Source organism: Schistocerca cancellata, chromosome 3 (assembly GCF_023864275.1).
Source record: "Schistocerca cancellata isolate TAMUIC-IGC-003103 chromosome 3, iqSchCanc2.1, whole genome shotgun sequence".
In the NCBI taxonomy this organism is placed as follows: Eukaryota; Metazoa; Arthropoda; class Insecta; order Orthoptera; family Acrididae; genus Schistocerca; species Schistocerca cancellata.
This window is the reverse complement of record NC_064628.1, coordinates 328,968,746-328,988,944: the sequence shown is the minus strand read 5'-3', so window position 1 is coordinate 328,988,944 and position 20,199 is coordinate 328,968,746. Positions and strand designations below refer to the sequence as shown.

General features: G+C 39.1%; 1 protein-coding gene across 1 annotated transcript in view; it reads right to left on the bottom strand.

The window, feature by feature from the left end:
- Nucleotides 1–14,184: 14,184 nt before the first annotated feature.
- The window catches only part of LOC126175028 (MICOS complex subunit MIC10-like), a 34,410-nt gene continuing 28,395 nt past the window's right edge, over nucleotides 14,185–20,199 (bottom strand). The window contains exons 3-4 of the mRNA XM_049921530.1: nucleotides 14,420–14,514; nucleotides 14,185–14,340 (exon numbers count right to left, since the gene is read on the bottom strand). Of these exons, the coding sequence (XP_049777487.1) occupies nucleotides 14,329–14,340; nucleotides 14,420–14,514 (107 nt within the window). The 3' untranslated portion in view covers nucleotides 14,185–14,328. The remainder of the gene's footprint in view (nucleotides 14,341–14,419; nucleotides 14,515–20,199) is intronic.

The window sequence follows — 20,199 nt, the reverse complement described above, 5'->3', positions numbered from 1 at the left end:
ACAAAGCAGATTTTCCCCTTACAATCAAGATGCCATAGCAGAGCCAGCAACAGGTATTTCGACAATTGCTGACAATTGGAATTGGCATAATGTTTGCAATACTCCTTAAATTACCAACAGCAGCGCTGAAGGCGAGATAGACGTTACTGTTTGCAGATCCCTAGGCAAGTAACTGATCAGTTCTTGATGCCACAGTTCTGTGAGACGGTGGTCAAGGAAATAAATTTATTTGCACCTAGAACATGTGCAGAAACAACTGTACATGCTGAGCAGAGAAGAATGGTTGACGAAGTACACTGATTTCCTGTTACAGTAGGTGAGGTGAAGGCCTACTTTTCACTTTGCATGCTTGTGTTCCGAATAAAGAAATCTTCTGGACAAGATATTTGATTGAAGACAAAAATACGACAGATTCTTATTTTTGGTAAAACTATGACTCCTATGAGATTCAAAGATATCTTCATTTTGCTGCTGATTCTGCAGACATGCAGCACAACAAACTGTGAAAGGTGAGACCAGTTATTACTTTTCTTCTCGACAGATTTCAGAGGGTATACAATCATGATTTTTTTAATAATTCTGTTTCAATGAGAGTGATGTTCAGGGGCAGAGTATTGTAAATACAATACAGCCCTTCAAAGAGAGCAAGATTAAGTTTGAAAACTTATACTGTATGCTCACCTGACAATTGGTACTGTTACAGTTGTAAAATTTATACAGGTCTCGACACAGAAGAAGTATTCAGCACCCCAGCAACTGAGAAATTCATTTTGAATTTGTAGGGGACTTTACTGAATGAGTGGAGAACAATATATATGGATACCATATAGTTCTCACACAATTGGAACTGTAAGACCAAATAAGAAGAACATGGCCCCACAGTTCTTTCCTCAGTGCTGACAAAAAAAAAGTGAACTTTCTTTTGGATCAGCAAATAAAATTCTCGCTGTGATGTGGTTAGTTAAAAATACCACCACACATTCTGTCAACCATTCATGATCGACCTAATTATGAAAAAAAGGAAGATTAAGGTGAAACGTAACTGCATCAGTGATTATAATAAAGGAATGGGCAGTGTTGACGCACATGACCAACATTTCCTCTTATGAATTGATACAACATAGGTCAGCGTGGAGAACCCTACTTAAGTGTGAAGAGTGCAAGATTTTAGAATGAAATTTTCATTCTACAGCCGAGTGTGCGCTGATATGAAACTTCCTGACAGATTAAAACTGTGTGCCGGACCGAGACTCGAACTCGGGACCTTTGCAAAAGGTCCCGAGTTCGAGTCTCAGTACGGCACACAGTTTTAATCTGCCAGGAAGTTTCAGTGCAAGATTTGCCTACACATCGGTAAGCGTTTTAAGCTTTACCACACTCGGACAAACTACGCATGATTATATTTAACAGTGTAATAGACAAATACAGTAAACAGGCTTTTCTAATACAGCTTATGGTATGTTGATGTAAAAATTTGGAAAACTGTTGAAAATAAGTGTACTGCTGTGTCACAGTCAATAAAAAATTGTATGGCAATAGGTTAATAGCTTTGCATTTCTCCTCTAGTCATTCTTGTGTTGGCATTATGCATTCTGTAAAAATCAGGCATATGTATTCTCTTCTGCCTGCTTCATTTTTACATTTACTCTTTTCCTCGATCATATTCAGTATCTACAATATTGATAAGATAGATTGCTACTCACTATAAACAGGGTGTATACGTGGACAAGGAAAAAAAATTCCCAGATTTCCCGGTTAAAAATACACTTTCTCCCAGGTGAAAACATACTTTTTCCCTGTTAACTGACAGTATATTTTCTCTCGGAACTGTATAAGTCCTTTGAATGATTATGGTTTTATACATGGGAGTAGAATTTCCCAGCGCTTTATAAAACTAAACACAGGGGGAAAAAAACGCGTTTTGGAAAGATCTTTGATGTGCAGCAACATGCATGCTGCATATTTTCGTATAACAAAAGTATAAATTTGAATTCCACCAAACACCACATGTTACTTTCCGAAGCATTGAAATCGAGATTGCAATGCGCTTTTGTAAGCCAGTCATAGCTCATGTCACGTGATCTCGTCAGCTGATGACAGCGGGTATTCAGAGCTTAGGACACGTGATGTAGTCAGCCAATAGCAACATCACTGTTAAGTAGCGCGAACACACAAACAGAAAAAGGTAATGGTTTAAATTAATATATACAGTGTTGCTACACGAAACGCAAAGCTGTCACATATAATATTGGTCTGTCTGATTAATACGCTGCAAGAGAAGCTAAGCTTTCACATACAATGTTGGTCTTTTATGCGCGTATTACAATTTACGTCGTATCACACAAAAGTGATCGTAAAATTTTTAATAACGACTTCAATGTCTGATCTTCTGGGCTCAAAATTCATCTAAATGGCTCGTCATCAAAGAGTTGATATTTAAATGAGAGTCAAACGCTCTGTGATTTAAGAAATTCATCGTACATAGCTCCGCTGTCAATGCCAGAATGGTACTTTGATGGTAACGCTTTTCAAACCACCATTCGGAATATTTTCCCATGACCTGTTAGAAATACGTTCGTTTCCACAGTTGCCAGAGAGCGCCAGATGACAGACGTCACCGCGCTTGCGCAGCTACGATGTCGCAGGGAGCCCGTATGTTCGTACGTGTGAAACATTAAAAAATCGTACATTATATCATAGAAGAAACAAGACATCAGAGGATACTCCAAGAGCATCGGAATTTCGATACCCACACTAAAATGTGCACATTTAAAGTGCATATTTGTATGTCCATATTCCCAGTTAAGTAGGCCACGACCTGATATTAAGCTTTTCAATGTGGTTTTGTGGATGTAAATTTTCTTGGAGTACCAATACTGTGTTATCTCATGTTTGGTTCTTTATTATGGTATAATGCCATACATGCTAGAAGTTGAAAACGTGCACCTGAAATGCAGCGAACAGTGTGTGGAATTAAAAAGAAAATTTTTAAGCGAACTGACAAAAAATAACTTCGTTGTTCTGCAAGGCAATTAATGCTTGACTGTCAGAAAGGTGGAAATCAGAAATCTGTTTTGTTTTCCTTTGACGTGAGAGCAGTAAACGAAGAGGAAACAACAAAATCACTAAATGTAAACACGGGTCACGTGGAGACTACCCACTACCCCACTGTAACTCAGACTGCTCTGCGCATCAGCCCCGCATCTACGATATTTCCGAACCGGTGCAATACCCCGCCACTCCCTCGACCGTTTGAGATAGGACGTCAAATTTTTTTAAAGAAAAAATCGAATTTTCAAAAATATGTTCATTTCGTAGCGCACATCTTTCTGAAGAGTTTGATGCGAAAGTTCGAGGAAATGTAAGACATGTTATTTGGTCTTAAGTGTGCCAAAGGGCAGAGCCTCTCCTCCTCACACAGCATTCGTCTATCGCATGACACTTTACTTCGCTCTGTGGAAATGAAACGTGTATATTTTGTAATGGATGCCATCAAACCATATTCAGGACAGTGGAAATTAAAATGTCCTGTGGTGCCTCTCCTGCTTACAATTTGCACTCTTTATTCCCTATCAGCTAACAACTTGCTGCTTTGTGTGACATAAAATTAAATAAATATAGGATACATAAACCCAGTAAAGACATGAGACAAGCAATACAATACATATTTCTTCAATCCTTAGCTCCTAGAATTTTTTTCTAATCTTGCTACAGCCATTATGGCGTGCTTTCCTTTCTGCGAAAGAATCTATTACCTCATCTAAGTTCGTCAAATGTTTTGCTACGTGAAAAGTCGAAATGTCGTAGTCTAATACTGAAAAAGCTGTTAATGCAAACAGGACCCAAGACTGGTGTGGTTTCCCGACCTGATTACGTCTATTTTGTCACTCTCTGCTAGATAAAACAAAACAGGCCTTTCTAATATTGCCACAATTGTAATACACACCAAATAAACGAGACTGTTTTGGCACAAACGGTCTTTTTTTGTAACGACAGAATATAATTCATTAAGTACCAATATCAAATGCCTATTAGGCCTGCTACAAGCAAAAAGCCTTACGTTAGGAAATAGTTTCACACTTCATTCATACGTTCCAGTTTCTGAAGTATGAGATCGAAAAGTAGTAGTACGAAATTTTTATACAAACTTGGAATCGTCATATTGTTCCATAATTTATGTGGTGTCCACGTTTCTTCTCCTTCCTCGTTCTAACAGTCTTCTTATCACTAATTCTGTAACTATTCCTGCCAATGTCAAAGCTAATTTGCAGGTTAACTCCACTAACTCTGCCAGAATCGCCGGTTTAGTTATCCCGCGATTATTCTCCGGTTAGGCGTTGCTACATGTTCGTATAACGCTTTTTCCGCACTTCTTCCAGAATAGAATTTAAAGCGGCTGCTAGCCGGGGACTGTACATCTGGCCCTTACTACTATAGCGATCTGGCCAAAAATTTTCTGTCAAAATTTCATTTTCTTAGATACACCGAGAAGGTAATACGTAATCTTTCTTACCTGTTATTCGTTTATTTCCACTCCTGCAGTCTGAATTTATGGATTTAGCTAGTAATTATAACAACGCTCATCATTCGCAAACCCAATCAACCACACAGACAACGGTTGGCATTCCCTTTTGTCTGTAGGAAAGTTTGTTTCTACATGCGATGAGGATTCCCCTGACAGAGACATCATGTACACTATGCACGCATTTACAAATCAACTTACGATTCATTCAGAAATCAACTTAGAATGTGTTCAAAAATCGATAGGGATGCGTTTCAAAGTCATATGAATAATCGATAGACTAACGTGCGCTGGATGCTAGTCGCTTTGTGAAACAAGTTTTTTTTCCCTCAATAATATGAATGTGCCCCCCACCCGCTAGAACTGGGCCTGCTGCGCATGCAAGAATCTGGCAGCTTGGGCGCTCCAGTAAAATTTTTCCTGGTAGCATACAGGTGCTTGCTGCAACTGCTTACACAGCCAACAGCCACATAAATGTAGCCAGAAGAGGGAGAAGGTACTACTCAACTGCGTACACGCATGATCCCGCTTGTAACTGCTAAAACGAATCTAATGTAAACAGTTGTGACGTCAAGCTCATCGGAGGCAATTTGTTGTTACGAAACATTGCATAGTCTTCGTAAAGACTTTGACACATTTTGCTGTTGGCAGACGCTTGTATGAGCGCACTGTGTTTTGTTGCTGTATATGGCGCATTTCCTTTGCAATTTAAGTTTTATTTTCATTTTTTCTCTCGTTCATGTTTTATTGTTGTATTATTCTGAAATAGCGGTATACAGTAATATCCTTTGTTAGAGTATCTGTTCTTGCCAGTCAAAATTACAAAAATTTAACTGAAAACAAAAACAATGAAAACTTCCTGGAATTCTAAAAAATTCCCGGGGTTTTCCCGGACCTCCCGGTTGGCACGGGTCGTATATACCCTGTATAAAGAACACACTTGAGTCGCATGCAACCACAATGGAAAGACTACTAGATATTTTACCTTTCAGCATAGAGGCCTCCTCCTGCAGTAGAAAACACACACATTCATACAAGCACAACTCACAAACAAATGACCACTGGCTGGACTGAGTCATAACTGTGTCTAATGGGAGCAACAATATGGGGGGAGAGGCGTGTAAGGAGGAGGTGGCATGGGGCTGCAAGAGGAGCAGGAGAGGGAAGGTAGAACTGCTAGGTGCTGTCAGAAGGTGTGGCGCAGGGGTATGGGGTGGGGGGGGGGGGGGGTGGGGGAAAGATATTGAAGGGAAAGAGGTCTAGTGGGTGCCTCTTCAACACATCCTACACTTTCGCAATCCCCCTAGCCTAAACCTCGATTAACACGTTCCTGCTGCCTTACCATGTCTTTTCACTTCTCTATTCTGTTCCCACCACTCCTCCTCTCCAGATCCTGCACTGCCTTATCCCACCACTCTTCCCTCCCCCTCCCCTCATAAGGTCTCTCTCTCTCTCTCTCTCTCTCTCTCTCTCTCTCTCTCTCTCCCCCCCCCCCCTCCTCCTCCTCCTTTAAACCCCACTCCCATCTCACCATCCTCCCTGTCTCCCACTTCATCTTTACCTTTCTCTCCTTTTCCTAGTAGTGGAGCATATTATGTAACCACATGTTTCACTTCTTCCTATTAAACCGAGGAAAGATGGTAATGGAGAAAACTTGAATAAGTAGTGTGTCAAAAGAATTTCCCACTGTGCATGCATGTGTTTACTCTACGTTCAGATGTGAGGAGAGAAATGTGAGTGCAGTACATCAACCAGTGATTATGATGACGACGAGAGAGCATATCCCCCTCCGAGGACTCGCTTATACTTCACCACTGCAGCTTGTAGATGTTGTGGAATTCACAAAGCAAGAGGGTCAGGTGACAATGGCCCCCGGAAACGAACTAAGAATGCTCTGTAATCTGTCACTTACTTCTGTCATAATACTCAGAGCTTCTGTCATATGTATGGGTATGAAAAGTAGTCTAATAGCAATCTGTGTCCCAACACTAATTGTTTTATGAAAAAAGCAAAATACAGAAGAACTTATCAAGAATGGTTACATGATTTTATAGTTCGTTGGCATAGATGTGAACTCATTACAGCCCTAGACCTTTGGCAGATGAGGAATAAATTACATGGTGGAATTAGTGGCACTGAATAGCAAGTCCAGAGCACAAAGAAGCTACAAGGTGGTGAGCATAAGAAAATAATCGAGGTAAAAAGTTATCGCGAAAAGTATCAGGGTGACAGGGTAGTAAAGTTGCTGACTCAGTTCCAACCCATAACTTGAGCTACATCTTTTCCTTGTTCCTGCTGCACTCATTTTGTCTTGTTGTGTGACCACTAAGTCATCTGTCCAAAAACCTGCCTCTTTCCCACTACCCCATCCCCACCTTGATCAGCTCCGGCAACTGCTTTCAATTACTGATTGTCAATAATTTGTCTTTCTATGGCCCCAAGAGTGTGCTTCTAGGTGGCTGTGCGTGTGCATTTGTGTACTACTGTTAGAAAAAAGCTAATACTCGAAAGCTAATGTGAATGGCGTTTCCTGTTGTGTGTTTCTGTGTCCATGCACTGTGAGTGGTTGCCTTTTCCTTATTTTACATGATGTATGTGTATAACAGACAAATACAGCAGTTTTACAGAAACTCCACCTCAGCAACAAACTGCATAATCACTATCCAAATCCGCAAAAATAGAAACAATTTCAAACCAAATGTGAAGTATTACCTGGTCAAGCACTGCTTTTATACAATAATGGGGTATCTAGGGGGACGGAGGGGGGGGCGTAGCATTGATTAAAAATGTATTTGCAAAGTTTACAAAATAACAAAATACTCTATAATACACACTGAAGAGTGAAAGAAACTGGTACACCTTCCTAACACCCTTAGTGTAGGGCCCCACGAGCACACAGAAGTGCCGCAACACATGCCATGGACTTTACTAATGTCTGAAGTAGTGCTGGAGGGAACTGACAAAAAATCCTGCAGGGCCTTCCATAAATCCATCCGAGTACGAGAGGGTGGACATCTCCCCTGAAAAGCATTTTGCAAGGCATCCCAGATATGCTTAATAATGCTCATGTCTGAGGAGTTTGGCGGTCTGCAGCAGTGTTTAAACTCTGAAGTGTGTTCGTGGAACCACTCTGCAACAATTCTGGACATGCTGGGTGTTGCATTGTCCTTCTGGAAATGCACTAGTCAGTACAATGGACATAATGGATGTAGGTGATCAGAGAGGATGCTTTTGTACGTGTCACCTGTCAAGAGCCGTATCTCGACATATTGGAGTGTCCCATATCACTACAACTGCACACACACCCCACCACTACAGAGCCTCCACCAGCTTGAACAGTTCCCCGCTGTTATGCAGCGTCCACAGATTCATGAGGTGGTCTCCATATCCATACATGTCCATCTGCTCAATATAATTTGAAACAAGACTTGTCAAACCGGGCAACATGCTTCCAGTCATCAACAGTCCAATGTCGGTGTTGACGGATGCAGGTGAGGCGTAAAGTTGTGTGTTGTGCAGTCATCAAGGGTACACAATTGGGCCTTCGGCTCCGAAAGCCCATATTGATGATGTTTCGTTGAATGGTTCGCATGCTGACTCTTGTAGATGGCCCAGCATTGAAATCTGCAGCAATTTGTGGAAGGACTGCACATTTGCTACGTTGAACGATTCTCTTCGGCCATCGTTGGTTCCGTTTTTGCAGGATCTTTTTCTGGCTGCAGCGATGTCTGAGATTTGATGTTTTACCCTATTCCTGATATTCACGGTACACTCATGAAACAGCCAAACAGGAAAATCAACACTTCATCGCTACCTCAGATATGCTGTGTCCCATCGCTCATACGCCGACTATAACACCACGCTCAAACTCACCTAAATTTTGATAACTTGCCATTTTAACAGCAGTAACTTTTCTTATATAGGTGTTGCCGACTGCAGCGCCGTATTCTGCCTATTTACAAATCTCTGTATTTGAATACGCATGCCTGTACCAGTTTCTTTGGCACTTCAATGTAACTTTCTGCTAAAATGCATGTAAAAATTTTTCTCAAAATGTGTATAGTCATTATGGGCTGGTCTAATACATTTTGGACACTGACCAGTCCTAGGTTCACAGGACCAATAAAATAATTTCCCTGGTTTACTCAACTGTTGCCTAATACTCCCTTAGAAACTCATGGGAACCTCAAATTTTTATTTTTATTATTTTTATATTTATTATCATTATTTTTACATTAATCCAACACCCACTTCCTCCATTTTTTACCTTTCTGCAACTGCTTCGCTTGCATTTCATGTGAGACTATGGTTAGAATCAACACCTGTTCCCAGAAATGCTTTGCAATTTAAAAGCCGGCTTCTGAACCTCTGTTTTACAATTATACAGTGTGGAGAAAATTGTACCACGAAGTTTAAACCCTGGATAGCTGATGCCAGTAGGAACCAAAATTACCAATGTTGTGTAGGTCGACAATGCACCATTTTTAAACTTAGTGCCGCGCGCTCCGATTGGCCGTGGGATTGCTCTGTCACGTGTTTACAGCAATTTGCCTTCGACTTGGCAAAACAGGCTCATTAACGGGATATCATAGTGATGCTGGAAGACCTCGAACACGACGGGATGTTGCATTTGAAGAGACTGTTCTTGAGCACTTTGAGGAAGCACCTATGACAAGTACTTGAGCGGTCGGACACGACATGGGGATCACTCATCAGTTAATCTGGGAGGTTTTGAGGGATGAAGGCCAGCATCCATTTAGTTCCCACCCTGTCCAAGACCTACATCCTGTAGCTGACTATGAACACAGGCTAGGGTTTTGCCGGTTATTTCTGCTACATGTTGCAAGAAATCCTGACTTCCCCGCCATTGTGTTGTTTACCGGCGAGTGCACCTTCCATCAGGATGGCCTTTACAACACTCTAAAGTTCATTACTGGGGAAGGGGAAATCCTCACATTATTGTATGTCCACGGACACCAGGAATGATTTTCGCTCAACATTTGGGCAGGTACTCAACATTTGGGTATCTGTTTGGGCTGGTCTGTCTACCTCCTCGGCTTACTGGGGCAAATTACCTTCACTTTTTGCAAGAAACTCTACCCGGTCTGCTGGAAGGTTTTTCCCCTGGATACATGGCTACACATGTGATTGCAGCTTGATGGGGCGCCCACATGCAATAGTCGTGCTGTGTGTGGATATTTAAATGAATTCTTCAATGGCCAGGTAACTGTCAGAGGTGCTAGTAGGACGTGACCGCTGTGATCACCAGACCTCATGCCACCGCACTTTTTCCTTTGGGGATTCTTCAAGGTTCTAGCTCAACCATCCGGACGCGAACCACCTAGAGCTCCAAGCCCTAATAGAAAGCACTGAAGCTCAAATAGTTGTAGGTACAGAGAGCTGGCTAATGCTGGAAATAAGTTCAGCCAAAATTTTTTCAAACACTCTAACAGTGTTCAGAAAGGATAGATTAAATACAGTTGGTGGAGGAGTATTTATTGCTGTTAGAGGTAGTTTGCCTTGTAGCGAAATTGAAGTAGATAGTTCGTGTGAACAAGTATGGGTAGAGGTTATACCTGACAATCGGACTAAACTATTAACTGGATCGTTTTACTGACCCCCCCGGATCGGAAGATATACTTGCTGAACAGTTCAAAGAAAACTTGAGTCTCATTTCAAATACGTACCCTGGTCATACAATTATAGTCGGTGGAGACTTTAATGTACCCTCGATATGCTGGAAAAATATACGTTTAAAGCCGGCGGCAGGCATAAAATGTCTTCCGAAATTGTGCTGAATGCTTTCTCAGAAAATTATTTTGAACAATTAGTTCATGAGCCAACTCGAAGCGTAAATGGTTGTGAAAGCATACTTGACCTTTTAGCAACAAATAATCCTGGCCATATAGTGAGTATCATGATGAATACAGGGATTAGTGACCGTAAGGCAGTTGCTGCTAGCCTGAATACCATAACACCTACAACCATCAAAATGAAATGCAAAGTATATCTATTTAAAAATGCCTTTTTAAGAGACAGTCTTCACTCCTTCCGATCTGATCAGGTAAGTGTAGAAAAGTTGTGGAATGTTTTCAAAGAGATAGTATCGACAGCAAATGAGAGATATATAACACACAAATTAATAACTGATGGTACTGATCCCGCATGGTACACAAAACGGATCAGATCATTGTTGCAGAAGCAATGAAAAAAGCATGCCAAATTTAAAAGAATGCAAAATCCCCAAAATTGGCAAAGTTTTACAGAAGTTTGAAATAATGGTGCGTACTTCAATGCGAGATGCTTTTAATAATTTCCACAATGAAATTCTGTCTCGAAATCTGGCACAAAACCCAAAGAGATTCTGGTCATACATAAAGCACACCAGTGGCAAGACGCGATCAATACCTTCACTGCACGATAACAATGGTGAAGTCACTGATGACAGTGCCACTAAAGCAGAGTTATTAAACACGGTTATCCGAAACTCCTTCACAAAAAAGTAAATATTCCTAAATTCCAATCAAAAACAACTGCCAAGATGAGAAACATAGAAGTAGATATCCTCAGAATAATGGGGCAGCTTAAATCACTTAGTAAAGGCAAGGCCTCCAGTCCAGATTGTATACCGGTCAGGTTCCTCTCAGAGTATGCTCATAAAATAGATGCATATTTAGCAATTATATACATCCATTCGCTCACAGAAAGATCCGTACCTAAATTGCTCAAGTCACACCAATACCCAAAAAGGGAAGTAAGAGTAATACACCGAATTACAGGTCTATATCACTAACATCAATTTGCAGTAGGGTTTTGGAACATATACTGTATTCGAACATTATGACGTACCTCGAAGAAAACTATTTATAGACACAGTCAGCATGATTTCAGAAAATATCGTTCCGTGAAACACAATTAGCTCTTTATACTCATGAAGTAATAAGTGCTATTGATAGGGGATGTCAAATTGATTCCATATTTTTAGATTTCCAGAAGGCTTTCAACACCGTTCCTCCCAAGCGTCTTCTAACCAAACTGCAAGCCTACGGAGTATCGCCTCAGTTGTGCGACTGGTTTCGTGATTTCCTGTCAGAAAGGTCACAGTTCTTAGTAATAGACGGAAAGTCATCGAGTAAAACAGAATTAATATCCGGCGTTCCCCAAGCAAATGTTATAGGCCCTCTATTGTTCCTGATCTATATTAATGACATAGGAGACAATCTGAGTAGCCGTCTTACATTGTTTGCAGATGATGCTGTCATTTACCGTCTTGTAAAGTCATCAGATGACCAAAACAAATTGCAAAATGATTTAGATAAGATATCTGTATGGTGCAAAAAGTGGCAATTGACCCTGAATAAGGAAAGTGTGAAGTTATTCACATGAGTACTAAAAGAAAACAGCTAAATTTCGATTACGCAATAAGTCACTCAAATCTGGAGACTGTAAATTCAAATAAATACTTAGGGATTACAATTACAAATAACCTAAACTGGAACGATCACATAGATAATATTGTGGGTAGAGTAAACCAAAGACTGTGATTCATTGGCAGAACACTTAGAAGGTGCAACAGGTCTACTAAAGAGACTGCTTATACCACGCTTGTCCAGTATTCTGGAGGACTGCTGTGCGGTGTGGGATCTGCATCAGGTGGGACTGACGGACAACATCAAAAAAGTACAAAGAAGGGTAGCTCGTTTTGTATTATCGCGAAATAGGGGAGATTGTCTCACAGACATGATATGTGAATTGGAGTGGCAATCATTAAAACAAAGGCATTTTTCGTTGCAATGGGATCTTCTCATGAAATATTAATCACTAGTTTTCTCCTTCGATTGCAAAATCATTCTGTTGGCACTCACCTACGTAGGGAGAAATGATCATCATGGTAAAATAAGAGAAATTAGGGCTCACACAGAAAAATTTAAGTGCTCATTTTTCCCTGTGCCTTTCGAGAGTGGAGCTGAAGAGAGAGAGCTTGAAGGTGGTTCATTGAACCCTCAGCCAGACACTTTATAGTGAATAGCAGAGTAATCACGTAGATGTAGAAACAAAGAGGAATTAATGGATCACATTTAACAAGCAACAATCACATCAAGGCAATGCCTGGAATCTTTGAATGAGTTCAGCAAAACAACGACGTTACCAAGCTTGTGTCGCATCAGAGGGTCGCCAATTCGAGCACCTGCTTTAAGTAAACAATGTCCTAGCTACAAAAAAAGCACTTTTCAGGGATGACAACATTAGTAAAAAGACTTTCTGTACATGAGCTAACAGCTGCTGACGGGTTTGTTCAAGGTACGTATTATCATGAAACTACAATGGATGTGTCAGTATCCCAGTGGATTCGCCCCCGAGTGGATTCGCCCCCAGGCTCCAGAGTGGAAGGCTGGCATGCTACCACCGAGCATGCAGGCCGCCTTTGCTACATTACATTCTGTGGCAGGCAAAAAATTCACAGTCTTTCATTATCGAGAACATCTGGCAACAGGGCAATCCCGAAACAAATCTGAGCACATGGCACCAACCTTCCGTAGTTTAAAAATTGTGCTTTGTCGACCTACAAAACATTAGTAATTTTGGTTCTTCCTACATCAGCTATCCAGGGTTAAAATTGTGTGACCCAATTTTTCTCTGCCCTGTCTATCTGAAACCTTCTGATGTCCCTAGATCTCTTCCCCATATACAATCTTCTTTCACAATTCTTCAACAAAAGCACCTGCAATGATTAAACCATGTTTTTTTTTTGTGAAATTTTACAAAGTGGCTTCATCTTCATTCCTTTCCACTTGTCAGTTTTCTACTATAGAAATGTTTGTCTTGCTTAAAAAAATTCAAATTTATTTTATCTCATCATACAGTCTTTTAATCTCTTCTTCATCTGCAGAGCTAGTAGGAATATACACTTTTATCACTACAATTCGTTTGAGTTTTGTGTCTTATCTTGGCTACAAAAATGCGAACACTACATCTCTCATAGTGGTTTACCCTCATTCCTATGGCCTTGTTCATTATTAAGACCCACTCTAGCACTATCACTATGTCATGATATTAAAAGTTGTGTACTCACCTGATCAGAAACTATGTTCCCTTCTGCACTGCATTTCACAAATTCCCATTATAAACTTTAGCCCCTAGATTTATCTTATGAAGTTCTCTAACCTGCCTTCACAATAAAAGGATACTACATTCTGTGCTGTGGCCTAAAGAACACCAGATTTGTTTTTCTGATGGCAATATTTTCCTGTGTAGCTCTACCCAGAGATTATACTTCTGAAATATTTTGTCCACAATGATTCCATCAGCATTAATCGATACAGCACAGCTGCAAGTCATTGTGAAATATAATGACTGTGGTAACATGTAGAATAATACATGCAACTTGGGTAGGTAGGTTTGGAATAGAAAACACCCAAATTATTCAAGGAAGAGATAAAACTAATTCCTTCTCTCCATTATTTTGTAGCAAACCTTTAGTTTATGAAGTAAAATTACACTTTTTAAAATACATGTAATAGAAATATCTACCTGCTTCCTTGAAAATTCATTTTTTCAATTTATGCTCCATAACCTTCTTTTTCCCCCTCTCCTTTTCTCCTCAACAAAAAGATGTATGAATTTCAGGAAAAATAAATAGTCACAGTTAAATGATACACATGTAAGAAAGCAAATACAATTTAATTTAAATATTTTACACTATTTTCAACAATTCTTTCACTATGAAGGCTGGCAACTCTTCTGTCTGCATGTAAAGTACAGAGGCAGAGGAGGAACTGTGGCAGTCTATGGCCATATGTCCACCGTCATTGCTTTGGCTGAAAATAGAAAACTTTATTTACTAAAGAAGAAAAACTAGAAGAGTGACTTAACTGTTTTCAATTAACACATAGCTACCTTTGACTGGAATGTAGCATTGAGGTCCGTCTCACAATTCGCATACGCCATTCCAAGACCAAATCCTGTACCAAGTATAAGTGGCCATGGCCTCCCTGTAGAGCACAAGATTATTCATTAGTTCATAACAACAGTAATGTGTAAACTGTTAAAATGCTAATGACAAACAAATTTTTGTAACATCCCCAAAATTGAAAGAAACACACACACACACACACACACACACACACACACACACACACACACACACACAGCTTTTAAGGTTTATTTACATAATACTGTACCTACATGGAAGTGGGCAGTTCAACTTTTTCCCTCAGAAGTTTTACCTATTGTGTACAGATTCCAAGACAAAGGATTATGCAGGTGAGGGGTGGAGAAGGGGGTGGGGGGGTGAGAGTGACTACACAGCTTACAGAAACATATTAAGGCATCAATACACAAACGTGGGCTCATTATCATCTTCTATGAGCAGAATTCTTGAATTGCTGGATACATTTTATACCATCACACCCAAACGAGGGAGGGGAACAACAACATATTCTTGAATGCTCATTTAGTCCCACTGTGTCTATATAGGGAGTTTAACCCTAGAATGGGCAGACTGGGTCTCTCAGAATCTGGCAGATTTTGTTTTAAAAATATCCACAAACCAGCCCATCTGTTTACATTAGATTTTTCTGCTTTTGCACTTCTCTTGTTATACTGATGCGTACAATAAAACTGCTTGAAAATGGCTCGGCAGCGTCCACTAAGTCAGGATGAAATTGAGAAACTTTTATTGGAAAGTCATTGCTTGTAGATCCTAATTTTGTTACCAAAACTGATCTTTACACAGAAAGTGGGTTACCAACAGTTGCACAGTGAAGGTAACGTCTTCATAACAGTCAGAAATATGAGTAGACTACTCGAAATTGTCTATCAACTAGTGTAATTGGTTGTGATCCCTCTTCCGGTGAATTGCCACCTTAATATTTGTCAAGCGATGGACAAACTAAGTGTCTGAAAAAGGTTACTAACCAAAATGTCCACTTCAGATCTCACAACATAATTACAATTTGCCTCACGTCAGTTGTGAAGCCAGAAAGGCTAAATCACTATCAAGTAATGAGAACTGTTCACTGGCGATGCTTTGCTCAATTTGATATTAGTGAGTGTAAATACTTACATAGATCACTGAAAACCCCAATACTGCAAGAAACTTTACTTCAAGGCATTTCCAGCATTCTTCACCAACGCAAAATGAATATGGAAGAATTTTAGGACACTTGGGACTCAGGGACACATATCTTTCCTCCAAATACGTAACAGTGAATCTTTCATTTTCTTCTGAGCTGTGTTAGTTTAGAAAATATTCATACAATAGAGGAATGTAAAAATAAGTGGTAAGTTGCTCCCGATATGTGAGATGTTACGGAGGGATTCACAAGAAGCTGCAGAAGTCAGCACCAGTGAATACCTAACAGTGGATGAATGTTAATATATTTTTGTGGTCATCTTTCACAGTGTATGTTCTTTCAAAGTTTGAAAAGTATGCGATCAAAATATTTATCTTGGAGGATGCAAAAACACATTACGCACAGAATTTTTGAAGGGACAGTTCTTCTCCCCCCAAATGAGTGACACAGCTGACAAGTTTGTGCTCAGACTTTTAGAGTAAGTTTAGGTAACAGGATGGAATATTTCCCTTGACAATTGGTTGACGGGCTACAATCTTGCTAGAATACTTTACAGGGAACACTGCGGAAAAAAAGGGAAGCCATAATTTAATCCATATTTGGTTTTTGTGACAATTTCACACTGGTGCCCTATGCACCGAAGAAGAATAAATGCGTAATGTTGCTATCTTCAATGCATACAAACAATAAAAAGAGCCAAAGATTACTACAGTCTATATGGGGTAGTCAAATTAAAACCAGACACCAATCATAATACACAACTCGTGTGGCAGGTGACCCCATTCTTGTTACGTTTCAATAATGTCACTGCTGTGGCAGGGAAACACCATAGTGCCAAGTCATAAGTGCACTAAAATTTGAGTCATCTAATGCAGTACCAAGAGGAATAGCATGTGTTTCTGTCCTGTATTGTTACATGTGACAAAACATAGTGCCACCATTTTAAGCCCAAGGGCAAACAGAAAGGCCAACAGTGGATACGTCCCACACCTTCCCTGCCAAACAAATCCAAAGCTGCTCGCACTAGTTCCGGTATTGTCATGACCACCTCAACTGCAGGGAATCCCTGCTTATCAGTTCTTTGAGCGTGGAAACGCAATCAATGCACAGTACTATGTAGAGACTTTGCAGAAACTGTGATGTCCATGAAAGCTACCTGACAGTATCATCTTGTAGCGTGATAATGCCCACCCTCACAGTGCTAATAGGATGAAGGCTATGCTTCAGCAGTTTGGTTGGGAAACACTGCAATGTCCTCCATAGAGCCCCGATCTTTCACCATATAGTTTTAAAATCTTTGGTGACCTGAGGAAGGACATTTGTGGTAGTGCTGTAGTTCACGCAGATTAACGCAGCTAAATGACAAGTAACAGCTATTTAAAGGACAAAATAAACTTATGTGGGTATTTGCACAACACATATTTGGCTACACAAATATATTACGTTGCCCTCAACAAACACAGAACGAAAATGTTTGTTCACATATCCCGAACACTCGCCCTTGAACAAATATTTTTCAGATACTGAACACTATACACTCCAGCTTAAACCATAATGTTTCACCAGCTTCTGAAATTTGTACTTACTGACAGGATTGGTTAGGATATCAGATAACATTTCTTCTGTGCATAGATAACTGAGGACTATATTTCCCTGTTCCACATGATGTGTTATAAAGTGATGCCGTATGTCAATATGTTTGGATCTTACATTGGTCACTTTTTTTGCGAGTTTAATAGCTCCCACACTGTCACAAAATACCACAGTTGGCTTTAGTGTTGGATGAGATTCTATTTCATCATCAGTGTACCGATCCAAAGAGCTTCTTGGACAGTGGAGGACAAGGCCATATATTCAGCTTTACAGCACTCAAAGCAACAGTTCTTTGTATCTTACATGACCATGATATCAATCCTCCCATTTGTCTAAAACAACTTGGAGTGATGGAGTGTCTGCTTTCCAGCTCATTTCCCCAGTCTCTATCACTGTATCCTTCCAAATTTACATTTCCAGTTTTAGAATATTTTAACTTTAATCAGCAGTTCAATTTAAATATCTGAATATTCTCTTGACTGCCATCCAGTGCTTTTCTCTTGGATCACTGCAAAACTTGCTTACTGCATTTGTGGCAAATGTAATGTCTGGTCTGGAAGTCAGTAGACTTCCTACAGCTTCCAAATAAGGTACACTTTCCTTACATTTCATATCATCAGTTATTAGCAGTTTTGCATATTTTCCATAGGAGTAGAAATAGGTTTACAATTTTCCATACTGAACTTTACTAAGATTTTCCTTGTGTACAGAGATTGATCAATCCATAATTCTTCTCTGTTGGCACTTCTTAGAATCTTCATGTGTAAGTATTGGGTCAATCCATACCAAGTGGTCCAGCACTGGTTGCTTGACCATCTCAGAAAAATTTTGTATTTGCTGGGTGAATTTCCCAATGTTTAGTAGTAACAAAAATATTTTTTGAAGAAATTTATTGTTTATTATTTTGAAATGGTGGCCATATTTGTTCCAGGCCACATGCGTTTTTTCGTATTTGCAAGCACCTACATTTTTTACAATTATTCAGTAGTGGATTGTCCTACGGCTTTCAGATAAAATGCATTTAGTTCAACACACTCTGGGCTACAAATTAACATCATTATCACTTAGCTGAATGTATTCTTTAATATGTTTTTAATAGTTCAAAGTTATCAGCTACAAATTAAAAAAAGCTCAATTTTTGAACAGTAGTTTTCAAAAGAAAGATTAATTTCTCAGCTTTAATGTTTTTTCTGTTATTACACTGTATAGTATAGCAACTTTAAGTATCAATGGTGAGCAGCTTACCTTAAAAAATACACTATTTTAAAAAATGGATTTTTTTAAATTTTTCCATTTCTCTTTGTTGGGGGACCAGATAAAAATCTGAAAATTTCACAGTTAACAGACCTTCATGATATCAAACTTCAGTATAAATTTTAAGTCTGAGATTCAATTTGAAGTTAAGGGAAAAAAAGATTACAAACATGAGTCAAAAATACATTTTTTAACATCTGCGATATCTGGTAGGCTAAACAAATAAAGTATACCAATTCCAAATGTAACACACCACATTACACTAGCTAATGATTATTTGTCGAAACAATGCTGTGGTAATTGTTTCAGCAGGCTAACAATTGCATCTGCAAGCCTATACAAGTCTGATTGTTGTCTTCCCCCTTACACCAACAATTGTCTACTCACACTTATGTAGCTAGAAGTTCTTTAAGCGTGCCGTTGAAAAATGGTGTCTCAGTGTTCTGTTGGTTTTATTATTAATGAAGCATGTCTTAAAAGTGTTTATGGAGTGTATCCTAAAGACATTACTTTAATCGAAGATTGCAGTGAAGAAGAAGAAGAAGAAGAAGAAGAAGAAGAAGAAGAAGAAGAAGAAAAAGTGTTGTTTTACTTACGAGTTGGCCCAGATGTCAAATTAACATGCAAGTACCATGAAATGAAATCACCTTTTTGGTCAGTCTTGCATGGACCCTTTTGAGAAACATAAGAAACCTATAACAAAAGGACTGTGAGAAATAACACTTGATCATTATTCTAAAAATAAAAGCCCTTTTGTCAATCTCTTACCAGGAAAATCATTGTGTCCAACATGTTATTCTAAGATATTTGTAATTCACAAGAGAAAGGATAATGAAACCTCAGATACAGAATTTTGTGACTTATCAGCAACCATTAAAAAAGTAGATACAGCTTGTGAAATCCTGGGTATATCACCTGCTAGTAAAATTAGAAAACTAAGTCACGATAAAAGACCTTGAATACAAAAATTGAGAAAGTGGCAGTTACAGTCAAAAAGAATTTGGAAGTTTCATTTCAAAATACAATTTGTACTAAAACAGTAGGAAGTTCTAAAACTTCACCAATCGAATATGATGATTTGATAGAAAAACTAAAAACTAAATGCAGTACTTCAAACAAGGAGGATAAAATTAAGATTATCAATTTATTGCCGAATTCTTGGAGTCTAGCAAAAGTTAGTGATGAATTTAATGTGTCAGAACGTCTTGTTAAGTTAACAAGGCAATTAGTAAAAGAACAGGGAATTTTACCAGCATTACAAAAGTAAAGTGATCTGATTTGGTTGATGGAAACACAATCAATAAAGTTATTAAGTATTATGACGATGACAATAACAGCCGTTTGATGTCTGGAGAAAAAAAAAAGGAGAGAAAAGACTGTTTCTGTGGAAGAAAATGGTTCTAAGATTCAAAGACAAAAAAGGTTAATAATGGGTAATTTAAATGAACTATTCACTGAATTTTAAAAAAGAAATCCTGACATTAAAATTGGAAAATCAAAGTCTTGCGAGTCGAGACCAAAATGGTGTACTGTTGCAGGGGCATCTGACACATACAATGTTTTTGTTTGTTTGTATCAGCAAATATAAAAATTTTTCTGAGGTCAAGCAACCAATTATTTTTTTCTTGGCCCACTTGGTATGGATTGACCCTATTGATTAATTTCCCCTAAATCATGCATATTAAATTCTATCTGGCTCTCACTATTGGTTAAAATAAAAAACTCATCTACCCATATGGCCATGATCGCAATTTC